At 47.5% G+C, this 13,322-nt stretch overlaps 1 protein-coding gene across 24 annotated transcripts in view; it reads right to left on the bottom strand.

The window, feature by feature from the left end:
* mical3 (microtubule associated monooxygenase, calponin and LIM domain containing 3) overlaps positions 1-13,322 on the bottom strand; it is a 147,017-nt gene that overhangs the window by 42,637 nt on the left and 91,058 nt on the right. For 18 of the 24 annotated variants that reach the window (XM_031898574.1, XM_031898572.1, XM_031898576.1 and 15 more), the window contains 4 exons: positions 12,151-12,255; positions 9,121-9,307; positions 7,460-7,548; positions 5,684-5,774 (listed from right to left, as the gene is read on the bottom strand). In XM_031898574.1, coding sequence (XP_031754434.1) covers positions 5,684-5,774; positions 7,460-7,548; positions 9,121-9,307; positions 12,151-12,255 — 472 coding nt within the window. Of the gene's footprint in view, positions 1-1,551; positions 4,757-5,683; positions 5,775-7,459; positions 7,549-9,120; positions 9,308-12,150; positions 12,256-13,322 lie in introns of those variants that run through there. The other 6 variants (XM_031898587.1, XM_031898588.1, XM_031898589.1 and 3 more) reach the window with 3 other exon arrangements.

Below are 13,322 nucleotides of genomic sequence, written 5' to 3'. Positions count from 1 at the left end.
AATTGCAAATTGTCTACGTCATACTAAAAGTTAATTTGAAAGCGAACTACCCCTTTAAGAAGAAGGACTCTGCGAATCGGAATGTAAAGGAGGGGTGCCTATACTGTGACCCTCCAATGGTTGTTGCCATCAGGAACATAAGGAAAAAGGTGGGTAAAGCAGATTTGATGCACAAATAATGTATAAAGAGGAGACAGGACAAGGCAGAGGAAGACAGGAGGGGGCATTTAAAAGAATGGATCTACCCCAGAGCTACAATAACAGCCCCTGGGATGGGATATACCCAAGCAAGGTAAATTGTCTCCTACCCATTCACGTGAGCCGTAACTATGTCTCTGCCTGCAGCCAATCAGAGTCTGGAGCACCCTGGCACCCACCTAACGCCATACAGGGTAGACTTTTAGCGTAAGTGGTTTGGGATACAATATCTGGTTCTATAATAACCACATTAACCTGGTGTAGTTAGGCACGGGCTGGCATCCGCAGCCACGGAATGTCATTGCAGAGATAAGAGACGGCTACCTACACAGCCAAATATACACCGGCATCTGTGTTCAATTCCAGCAAGGGCACTAACTTCATAGATTGTTTATATAGTAACATAGTAAGTTAGGTTGAAAAAAGACACACGTTCATCCTTAATGCCTATATATAACCTGCCTAACTGCTAGTTGATCCAGAGGAAGGCGAAAACCCCATCTGAAGCCTCTCTAATTTGCCCCAGAGGGGAAAAAATTCCTTCCTGACTCCAAGATGGCAATCGGACCAGTCCCTGGGGCAACTTGTACTAAGAGCTATCTCCCCTACCCCTGTATTCCCTCACTTGTACTGAGAGCTATCTCCCCTACCCCTGTATTCCCTCACTTGTACTGAGAGCTATCTCCCCTACCCCTGTATTCCCTCACTTGCTTTATGTTCTACCCCTCCAGGTAGCCCATTATTCCCTCATACTCCAAAAAACAGACCGGAGTTCTGATAAATAAAGCCCTACATTTTAACACGTGTATTGTGTAAAGGTAGATTATAAACTCCTCTGGGGCAGGGACCTGTGTATGATGGACTAAATTTACCCCATTTAGTTAAAGCTAGATGCTGAAGGAAGCATGCAGACCAACTGCAAGAATAAGGTAAGTGCTCTCCCCCTTGAATAACTTGAACAAGTGTATAAGCCCTTTATTTTAGGGCAGGGCTGTCACCTAACTGGCCCCATACAGAGTCGGACTGGGCCGCCGGGTCCCCGGGAAAAATCCCAGTGGGCCCTGGCGGGCCAGACCCAACCCTTGCCGGAGCTCCCCCTTCCCAAACGCTCCTATCCTGACGCGCTCGGGGGAGGACGTCGGGTGGGGGGCCCTGCAGGGCCCCTGGAGCGGGAGCCCCAGTGGGCCCTCCACCCCCGAGTCCGACTCTGGCCCCATAAGCAGGGAAATTGGGCAGCACTGTTTTAGGGGATACCTGCCCTCTGCAAAAGAGTTGGGGGGATCCGTTGGGGGGGGATCTACAAGTACACAAATTTATACAAAAAAAAAAAAAAATAAACTCAGAAACCAGGGAAAAAACTCAAGAATAAAATTTATTTACGCAAAAGTTCAACAGTGAAATTTACCAAAAAAAAAACAAAAAAACACAACACACACACATACAACATTACAGAGTGCTACAGAGTACCAATTTACATGGGATAGAATAAAGGAGACACATATTCAGCGACACAAATACAGACAAATGCAGAGGGGGGGGGGGTCAGAGGCCAAAAATACAAGGAAAATACACAATTACAGGATATTGGAAAATACAGAAAAGGAAAAACACTGACAGAGCAGGAGCTACAGATCTGCAGCACAATATGGAGGCTGCACTGGCGTATAAAGCCTATATTGAACACCCCTGGCTGACAGTTACTATTGCCATAGTGGAAAGCCCCCTGGCTGAGCCACATTGCTTATGTTACTAGCCATTAGCTTTGGCCACCACTACACATACCAGCAAGCGTAAGGATCAATGCCAGGAACACAAAGCCTGTGCTGGGGCTAGCTAGCTGCGCACTAAAGGGGTAACTACACTTAGTATTGCTTTAAAGGCCACTACACACACTAACATCATTAATTTGGGTGACTACTAACACTGGCATAGCCTTCTGGGCTTATTATTAGCCCCGGCCTGGTTTCCACGTTCTAGGGTGGATTATGAAACTGCGAGAGTATTAGGAAGGAAGAAAGTCAACAATGGAGTCTCACACAAGGCTGAACTGCAAGCTATTCGAAGGGAGGCACCCTTAATCAATATTAATCAAAAACGAGCAGCTGGAATCAATATCGTACTTGGCCTTCTAAAGCCCCCACCAGAGAACCTGACCTTTATAGCCCACTCCATTTAGATAGTATGTGTATTACACGGCTCTATCATAGGAATAACAGAGCTAATGGAATGGAATTTGTCACACATTGGGGCCCACCTGGATGTTCCCCAGTGTCGGCCCACCTGAATGTTCCCCTAGTGTCGGGCCCACCTGAATGTTCCCCCAGTTTCGGGCCCACCTGGATGTTCCCCCAGTTTCGGGCCCACCTGGATGTTCCCCCAGTTTCGGGCCCACCTGGATGTTCCCCCAGTTTCGGGCCCACCTGGATGTTCCCCCAGTTTCGGGCCCACCTGGATGTTCCCCCAGTTTCGGGCCCACCTGGATGTTCCCCCAGTTTCGGGCCCCCCTGGATGTTCCCCCAGTTTCGGGCCCACCTGGATGTTCCCCCAGTTTCGGGCCCCCCTGGATAGTCCCCAGTTTCGGGCCCCCCTGGATAGTCCCCAGTTTCGGGCCCCCCTGGATAGTCCCCAGTTTCGGGCCCCCCTGGATAGTCCCCAGTTTCGGGCCCCCCTGGATAAGTCCCCAGTTTCGGGCCCACCTGGATAGTCCCCAGTTTCGGGCCCCCCTGGATAGTCCCCAGTTTCGGGCCCACCTGGATAGTCCCCAGTTTCGGGCCCACCTGGATAGTCCCCAGTTTCGGGCCCACCTGGATAGTCCCCAGTTTCGGGCCCACCTGGATAGTCCCCAGTTTCGGGCCCACCTGGATAGTCCCCAGTTTCGGGCCCACCTGGATAGTCCCCAGTTTCGGGCCCACCTGGATAGTCCCCAGTTTCGGGCCCACCTGGATAGTCCCCAGTTTCGGGCCCACCTGGATAGTCCCCAGTTTCGGGCCCACCTGGATATTCCCCAGTTTCGGGCCCACCTGGATATTCCCCAGTTTCGGGCCCACCTGGATATACCCCGGTATCCCAGTAGACCAGTCTGACACTGGTTGGAATGACACTGTTGCAACTAATGCAAAGAAACCATTACAGAATGAAGGGAAAAAGCTTATATATCCCACAGGGGAGAGGGTGCAAGGGAACTTTCTACCCAGAATGCATTGAAATTTGTGCAAAACTCTAAGGAGACCTAAACAAGCCTGCTGCATACAAGTACCTACAGGCGACATTAAGGCTAAGAAGGATAATAAATATAATATAAGTAATAATAAGTAATAATATAAGTGATCAGTGCACAAAAAAAATCCCCAAAACAAAATAAAAATACAATATAACGTGTAACACACATGCGAAAACCAGCGCACCATAAATACAGCAGTGGTCTCACCCCCAAAGCGTTAAAGTGCTCAACTCGTGATAAATTACAGCAATACCCATAGATATGCCCCTCCGTGCAAAACCTGCCGCTTCCTAAAGAACCGGCCAAGATGGGGCATGGACCTTTATTATTTTGGCAGCAAAAGCAGAAGAAATCACACAACTTCCCCCAAAATATAATAACAATAACAAACAACAATTCTACTGGCAGGGCCAACCTTAGGCCAAAGACACCCAGTAGCTGCGTATATTTGTGTATGGAGGTTAGTCTCCAGAGAGTCCACGTGTGTCCTTTCCCTTAGGGGGTGGCAAACAGGGGCAGCTGCCCCCCCAAAAATATATATATTATAAGCCCTGCTGGCTGCCTGACCAACACATTGCCAAGCCCCCCGAATGCAGTGGAATCTAATTAGTGGACTCTTTTGATATTGGGGCCCCTTTGGCCACTAAGTGCTGCCCTGCCCTGGTTCACCCACTTTCAGTAGGGCAAGTGAAACCCCTCCCCCTATATATGGTGCCTTCGGCCGTGTAAGCCTTTAACAATAAGTGCTTATTCTAGGTTTAATGCCCCTTTATAGTTGTGTATAGTTGAATTACCCTTTAGGAAGAGAAATGGGGACCTAGAGTTGCCATAACATCCCATTAAAGGGTTAAATAAAGGCATGGAAAGCAAGACATCCTCCCATACATATTGCACTCTCTTTAGGCCTATAATAACCCCTCTGTTCCATAGTGAGATCTGAATCTCGGTGCTTTGCAGGTTCCAGACCTGCGCTTGGCAAGATAAACTCAATAGTAGCATTAGTGCCTATCCTGTAAGAAGCAATCGACCTCTGATAATACAATAAAAAGTCTAAAAATGTCAATAAAATGCAATTGGACAATGTTTAGGCTTAGAGAGCAGAAAGTGACACCACTCATGGAAATAGGCACAGAATGAGCACTGTAGCGTGCGTAATCCAGTTTTTTTCCAGGGTGATGATTGGCTAGATACTGTAATAAATAGCAATCATGTGAACAGTTGCCATGTTTTATAATTAACACTTCGCCCTCAGCAGCTAAAACTCTGACTGTCCGGCTTGTTCGGTTACAACTCCCAGCATCCTCTGCAATGGCTGATAGGAAACGGCAGAACTAGTGCCTGTAATATTAAAATATAATAGAGTTATCCTTTAGCGGAGAGGAGCGTTTGGGGAACCCCCTAAAATCAGGGGTGGGCAAACTACGGCCCGCGGGCCACGTCCGGCCCCTTGGTCTGTTTAATCCGGCCCACCGACTCCGCAAGTCTCAACACGCGAGACTTGGCGTCTGGGGACTGATGAGCGGAAATGGCGTAACGCTGGCCTGGCCCATCAGTAAGTCAGTGTGGCCCCTGAGCCAAAAAGTTTGCCCACCCCTGCCCTAAAATGCACCAGAATCTTTGCCCAGGTGAATTTTACATGTTCCAAGAATGGCCAATGGGCTGCTGTGGTTTTACCCCAGAGCGATGCCATAGTGCTGAGAACCATGGGATCTATTCAAGGGAACCTGTAACTAATGGATTCCTAATGATATATGATCAGAAGCTGTATCTATATTTGCTCATAGGAGCAGGGAAATATCCTTTATCCTTCAGGAGAACAGTAGAAGATGATCAATGCAATAGATATGGCAGCACCATACACTAAGGCCAGTGGTACTCTAGGCAGAGACCCAAGTGTGCCAATGGCCTTAATGTATCAGTTTTGGAAGCAATTGGTTAAATATAAGTGATGCTGGGAGTTGTAGTTCAATATATAAAATAAGGAAACAAAACAATCCTTAATAATAACTTAAACCAAGGATAAAAATGGAAGGGGCTCCTGAGACCTTCACGATCCAGAAGACCAAGGGAACTCCCCCAGTATCTGCAGAAGGATTTCGGACTGAACGTACAGAAAGGGAAGCCCAAACACGGTCAGCTGGCACATAAAAAACAAGTCCAGGGGGTCTTGAGTCACCAGGCGCCTTACAGAGGACGCCGCGCTCTGCAGACGGCGCGCAGCGGAGCATAGGCCATAAGCAGGACGCAGGAAGGAAGAGCAGATACCTGGGGTCTTCTCAGCAGCGGGGGCGGGCAGCAGCGGGGCTCGTCCTTGGTCTTCCGCGTCGGGGGTGTCTTCCACAGTCCTTGTGACTTCCTGCAGGGGGTCAGAAATAAGGGTAAATATTCATATAAATGGCATCCTTTACTTACTGCAGTGTCCCCAGCAGCAGAGAAATGCTAGGAGCAGTGATTCACCCCCAAATCTCCCCCTAACTGGCCTTCCCACCTTAGCCCATAACAAGGTTACAGATATATAGAAACATTGGGGTAACAGTCACCCTGCTATAGTTCCAGGGGTACCCAGGGCACAAATAAGCACTCACCCCAAATCCCCCCTAACTGGCCTTCAGGCTGGGCCCCCTTAGCCCATAACAAGGTTACAGATATATAGAAACATTGGGGTAACAGTCACCCTGCTATAGTTCCAGGGGTACCCAGGGCACAAATAAGCACTCACCCCAAATCCCCCCCCAACTGGCCTTCAGGCTGGGCCCCCTTAGCCCATAACAAGGTTACAGATATATAGAAACATTGGGGTAACAGTCACCCTGCTTTAGTTCCAGGGGTACCCAGGGCACAAATAAGCACTCACCCCAAATCCCCCCCTAACTGGCCTTCAGGCTGGGCCCCCTTTATCCAATAACAAGGTTACAGATATATAGAAACATTGGGGTAACAGTCACCCTGCTATAGTTCCAGGGGTACCCAGGGCACAAATAAGCACTCACCCCAAATCCCCCCTAACTGGCCTTCAGGCTGGGCCCCCTTAGCCCATAACAAGGTTACAGATATATAGAAACATTGGGGTAACAGTCACCCTGCTATAGTTCCAGGGGTACCCAGGGCACAAATAAGCACTCACCCCAAATCCCCCCCAACTGGCCTTCAGGCTGGGCCCCCTTAGCCCATAACAAGGTTACAGATATATAGAAACATTGGGGTAACAGTCACCCTGCTTTAGTTCCAGGGGTACCCAGGGCACAAATAAGCACTCACCCCAAATCCCCCCCTAACTGGCCTTCAGGCTGGGCCCCCTTTATCCAATAACAAGGTTACAGATATATAGAAACATTGGGGTAACAGTCACCCTGCTATAGTTCCAGGGGTACCCAGGGCACAAATAAGCACTCACCCCAAATCTCCCCCTAACTGGCCTTCAGGCTGGGCCCCCTTAGCCCATAACAAGGTTACAGATATATAGAAACATTGGGGTAACAGTCACCCCGCTATAGTTCCAGGGGTACCCAGGGCACAAATAAGCACTCACCCCAAATCCCCCCTAACTGGCCTTCAGGCTGGGCCCCCTTTATCCAATAACAAGGTTACAGATATATAGAAACATTGGGGTAACAGTCACCCCGCTATAGTTCCAGGGGTACCCAGGGCACAAATAAGCACTCACCCCAAATCCCCCCCTAACTGGCCTTCAGGCTGGGCCCCCTTAGCCCATAACAAGGTTACAGATATATAGAAACATTGGGGTAACAGTCACCCTGCTATAGTTCCAGGGGTACCCAGGGCACAAATAAGTACTCACCCCAAATCCCCCCCTAACTGGCCTTCAGGCTGGGCCCCCTTAGCCCATAACAAGGTTACAGATATATAGAAACATTGAGGTAACAGTCACCCTGCTATAGTTCCAGGGGTACCCAGGGCACAAATAAGTACTCACCCCAAATCTCCCCCTAACTGGCCTTCAGGCTTCCATGTGCTACAGAATTAAAAAGTAACTATTTTAGTGTTGGGGAGGACTTTTCATTTGGGATAAGGGGCACTTACTTTTCCCGAAAGTGCAGGCATGGCCGGCCTCTTCCTCTGGCTGTATCCGGACCGGCGGTAACAGTAGTGAGGTTTGCAGTAAAATTTTCCTGAAAAATATATAAATAAATAAAATTATTAAAAAAAAAAAACCATAATAAAAGGGATAAGGTTCTGAAAAACAATTATCCATGTCATTTAGGGCTATGGCCGTACCTCAGTTTTGAATCTAGGCTTTGTGGAGACTGAGCAGGACTGGGAGTAACAATGTGACAGTGTCTGGGGAACAAAGACGGACTAATGTCACATGAGCAAAAAACCTCCAGTTTTATAGGAACGGAGGAGTAAGGCCAGAGCATTAACCCCACCAGTGCCACAGACAGGGGGAAAGTTTTTCAGTGCCAGAAAAGGTATTTTATAAAACAAAAATGAAGGAACCCCCAGGTTGAGCTGCCAAGATCAATGGGGGGAGACTTAAACCCTAACTAAGGGTATAGACAGAGCGGTGAGTGTAGTGTGGGGGGACATTATTACTGTTACTCCGAACATCAACTCAGACACAAGGCCATTCCCAGACACTGTCACTTGCTCTGTGGTCTGAACAACTAGATAATAAACTGCAGTAACTTGCAGTTACAGCGTCCCCTGCAGTTCATTGCAGCTGACCAGGCACAAGTCATCAGAAAACTGCATTAGTGAGAAAAGGAAAGCCTTGTTGATGTTGCCCTGCTTAGAAATGACCTAATTATTTTCTGCCAATTCCGTTGCATAAAATGAACAGCAGGTGGCGATGTTTAAAGACTCCCTACACAGCAGGTATATATTACAATATGGGAGTGAAGGTTAACCTTGTTATTGTAACCTCTAAAGGGCAGGGGTATATGGGGAGATTAGTTGCGCCGCAACAAATCTCCGTTGTCGCGGGCGTCTCGAGGCAACTTCGGCGATTTACATTTTCGCTGGTGGGATGGCATTTCGGGGAGATTAGTCGGCTGCGAACAGGGAGATATGTCGTGCAACTAATCCCCCCGTGTGCCAGAGCCCTAAGGGTGAAGACACACAGAGCTACTAGTAGCAGCTACTTATCGTGGCTACTAAAACAGACAATGCTGATCATTTACTGATAATTGTCTCTACGTGTGTTTAGCAGGGGCAATTCTCAGTATTGTCTATGGCAGGGGATTTTCTGGTGTTTAGTAGCTGTGACAAGTAACTGCTACTAGTAGCCCAGTGTGTTCACCCAAAGAAGCAGGGCAGTATATGTATAATTTGTATGTTTGATGTGTGCAGTGTTCTTATACCTCTCTGCACCCAATGATGATGACTTAAGGTGGCCATACACGGGTCGATTCTAGCTGCCGATATGGGTCCCGACTCAGCAGCTTATCGGCCCGTGTAGGGGCACTAACAAAGGGCCTGCCCGACTGACACCTGGCCTGAAATCGGCCACATATCGATCGGGCAGGTTTAAAAACTGTCCCAGGGCCAAACGAGCAAATTAGCTTGAATTAGTCCAACATCACCCACCCGTAGGTGGGGATAATCGGGAGAAGATCTGCTCGCATGGCAACCTCACCAAACGAGCAGATCTTAGCGTCTATGGCCACCTTTAGATTGGTCAACCACGAGACTTTAATAGACAGCAGTGAGTGTAGTCACTAAACCACAAAGCAGTAACTCACCATCCTCAAGGTCATAGGCATAACATGAGAGGCGCAGCGTTGTGCTACAGTAGTCACACTTAAAGCAGCTCCGGTGGAAGAACTTGCCCTCGGCGCTGAGCCGCTCCATGACGTAAACCCTCCGGCGGCAGAAATAGCAGACGTCGCTCCCTCCCAGGTTCTGGGGGAACTCTTTCCTAAATGAGCCCTGCAGGGAAACGGAAGGATTTATCACAGGGTATGGCCCCAACTGCATCAGGGGATGCATTTATTGTTGCTTCTAATTGATAAAGCGCCAATATATTCCAGTGCTGTAGAGCAGAAGGGATTATCCAGTAACAATAAAAATTACATAGAAATACAGTTACTTAATAGGAAAAAAAACTCTATGCATTTTCATATACAGTGGAGGAAATAATGATTTGACCCCTCACTGATTTTGTAAGTTTGTCCAATGACAAAGAAATGAAAAGTCTCAGAACAGTATCATTTCAATGGTAGGTTTAACAGTGGCAGATAGCACATCAAAAGGAAAATGGAAAAAATAACTTTAAATAAAAGATAGCAACTGATTTGCATTTCATTGAGTGAAATAAGTTTTTGAACCCTCTAACAAAAAAAGACTTAATACTTAGTGGAAAAACCCTTGTTTGCAAGCACAGAGGCCAAACGTTTCTTGTAATTGATGAGCAAGTTTGCGCACATTTTAGGAGGAATGTTGGTCCCACTCCTCTTTGCAGATCATCTCTAAATCCCTAAGGTTTCTGTCTCTGTGCAACTCTGAGCTTGAGCTCCCTCCATAGGTTTTCTATTGGATTAAGGTCCGGAGACTGACTAGGCCACTCCATGACCTTAATGTGCTTCTTCTTGAGCCACTCCTTTGTTGCCTTTGCTGTATGTTTTGGGTCATTGTCGTGCTGGAACACCCATCCACGACCCATTTTCAGTTTCCTGAAGGAGGTTGTCGTTCAGGATTTCACGATACATGGCTCCGTCCATTTTCCCGTTAATGCGAATAAGTTGTCCTGTGCCCTTAGCAGAAAAACACCCCCAAAGCAAAATGTTTCCACCCCCATGCTTGACGGTGGGGACGGTGTTTTGGGGGTCATAGGCAGCATTTTTCTTCCTCCAAACACAGCGAGTTGAGTTAATGCCAAAGAGCTCTATTTTGGTCTCATCAGACCACAGCACCTTCTCCCAGTCACTCACAGAATCATTCAGGTGTTCATTGGCAAACTTCAGACGGGCCTGCACATGTGCCTTCTTGAGCAGGGGGACCTTGCGAGCCCTGCAGGATTTTAATCCATTGCGGTGTAATGTGTTTCCAATGGTTTTCTTGGTGACTGTGGTCCCTGCTAATTTGAGGTCATTAACTAACTCCTCCCGTGTAGTTCTAGGATGCTTTTTCACCTTTCTCAGAATCATTGACACCCCACGAGGTGAGATCTTGCGTGGAGCCCCAGAGCGAGGTCGATTGATGGTCATTTTGTGCTCCTTCCATTTTCGAACAATCGCACCAACAGTTGTCACCTTCTCTCCCAGCTTCTTGCTAATGGTTTTGTAGCCCATTCCAGCCTTGTGCAGGTCTACAATTTTGTCTCTGACATCCTTGGGCAGCTCTTTGGTCTTTCCCATGTTGGAGAGTTTGGAGTCTGCTTGATTGATTGATTCTGTGGACAGGTGTCTTTTATACAGGTGACTAGTTAAGACAGGTGTCCTTAATGAGGTTGACTAATTGAGTAGAAGTGTCTAACCACTCTGTGGGAGCCAGAACTCTTAATGGTTGGTAGGGGTTCAAAAACTTATTTCACTCAATGAAATGCAAATCAGTTGCTATCTTTTATTTAAAGTTATTTTTTCGATTTTCCTTTTGATGTGCTATCTGCCACTGTTAAAATAAACCTACCATTGAAATGATACTGTTCTGAGACTTTTCATTTCTTTGTCATTGGACAAACTTACAAAATCAGTGAGGGGTCAAATAATTATTTCCTCCACTGTACATTACCATGACAAAAGGAATATGGTAGTTACTTTGTGCAACATGGCAGCTTCATTGCATTTACCCTTTCCATGAAACAAAGGGGTGGACCACCATTAAGTTAAAGGGATACTGTCATGATTTATATGGTATACTTTTTATTTCTAAATGACACTGTTTACATAGCAAATAATTCCCTCTACCATTTAAAACGTTATTCTTGAACCAACAAATGTATTTGTAGCTGTAATATTGGTGTGTAGGCGCCATCTCCGTGCATTGTGCCTGAGTCTGAGCTTTCAGCCAGCGCTACACATTAGAACTGCTTTCAGCTAACCTATTGTTTCTCCTACTCCCATGTAACTGGAGGAGTCCCAAGCCAGACTTGGATTTCTTACTATTGAGTGCTATTCTGATACCTACTGGGAGCTGCTATCTTGCTCCCTTCCCATTGTTCTGCTGATCGGCTGCTGGTGGGGGAGGAGGGGGGGTATCACTCCAACTTGCAGCGCAGCAGTAAAGTGTGCCTGAGTCTGAGCTTTCAGAAGTAGCCAGCGCTACACATTAGAACTGCTTTCAGCTAACCTATTGTTTCTCCTACTCCCATGTAACTGGAGGAGTCCCAAGCCGGACTTGGATTTCTTACTATTGAGTGCTATTCTGATACCTACTGGGACCTGCTATCTTGCTCCCTTCCCATTGTTCTGCTGATCGGCTGCTGGGGGTGAGGGGGGGTATCACTCCAACTTGCAGCGCAGCAGTAAAGTGTGCCTGAGTCTGAGCTTTCAGAAGGAGCCAGCGCTACACATTAGAACTGCTTTCAGCTAACCTATTGTTTCTCCTACTCCCATGTAACTGGAGGAGTCCCAAGCCGGACTTGGATTTCTTACTATTGAGTGCTATTCTGATACCTAGGAACTTGCAGCGATCTCCTGACCAAAGGCTATTGCAGCTCCTTAGCCCGAGATTCCCCCAACCAAAGCCAGGACTTCCAGGTTAAGTTTGTAACAGAAACTTAAATCTGCCATTAAAAAAAAATCACTAATTCACTAAAATGCTAAAAAGCTTACCACTTTCTTCCCGAACAGAGGTTTTGGCGTTTCCTTCTTTTGAAGCTGATTGGCTATTTGCTCAGCCAATGAGCTCACTCCACCTGTGTACATCTTTATATACTTCTGACACAGGGAGTACAGGGGAAACCAGAGAGGGAGAGGAAAGGAACCACAGGTAAGAAAGAGACAGACGGCAAAGAGAGTGCACTCACACACACCCCTCCAATGGGGGCACGGGCAAAGCAGTGCAGATTAAACTGGCAGAGACCACTCCATGCCATGCGGGGGCAGGCGCTGGTGATATTAGTTGGTTGGTGCCCGGTGATGCCAAGTGCCACCAACCTCAATAATATACAGATCAGTGGACATGTTTTGATCAAATTCAACAACCTGGTTCCAAACATGGACTACAATTGGTCTAATGTTATAATCTGAAGACCGGCTGCACCACTGGGCAAATAAAACATTCAACCTGATTGGACAGATCTGCCCCAGTGGACTATCCCTATATAGAGAGAGAATCCTGATCCGCCGGTGGCGTCTGTATAAGCCAAACAAGCAAATCAACACTACTGGGCCACCCATAAGGTCCCCATACACGGGCCGATTCTAGCTGCCAATATGGGTCCCTTAGACCGATTCGGCAGCTTATCGGCCCGTGTAGGGGCACTAACGATGGCCTTGCCCGACTGACATATGGCCTGAAATTGGGCAGATATCGATTGGGCAGGTTAAAAAATCTAGGCGGATCGGGGACCACAACGGCTCGTTGATGCGGCCCCCGAACCGACTTTACCCATACCCGTCGTGATAATTAGATTGGGGCCAAACGACCGAATTAGCCTGGATTCTCCTGATATCGGCCACCCGTTGGTGGGTATATCGGGAGAAGATCCGCTCGCTTGGTGACATCGCCAAGCGAGCGGATCTGAAGGTGTATGGGCACCTATACAGGCACTGTTGATCTTATAACTAGGGATGCACCGAACCCAGGTTTTGGGTTCGGCCGAACCCCCGAATCCATCACAAGGGATTCGGCCAAATAAGCTGGAAGGGGTTAAAATCATCACGTGCGCAGCCAATAAAGGCCGAATACCAACCCGAATTCTGGATTCGGTGCATCGCTACTTATAACTAGGGATGAGCAAAAAATATTTGCCTTCCTTTTGTGCCTCTTTCTAGCTATCAGG

Source organism: Xenopus tropicalis, chromosome 3 (assembly GCF_000004195.4).
Source record: "Xenopus tropicalis strain Nigerian chromosome 3, UCB_Xtro_10.0, whole genome shotgun sequence".
Taxonomy (NCBI): domain Eukaryota; kingdom Metazoa; phylum Chordata; class Amphibia; order Anura; family Pipidae; genus Xenopus; species Xenopus tropicalis.
Note: the sequence above shows the minus strand (reverse complement) of the source record. Positions and strands in the feature narration are given on the sequence as shown.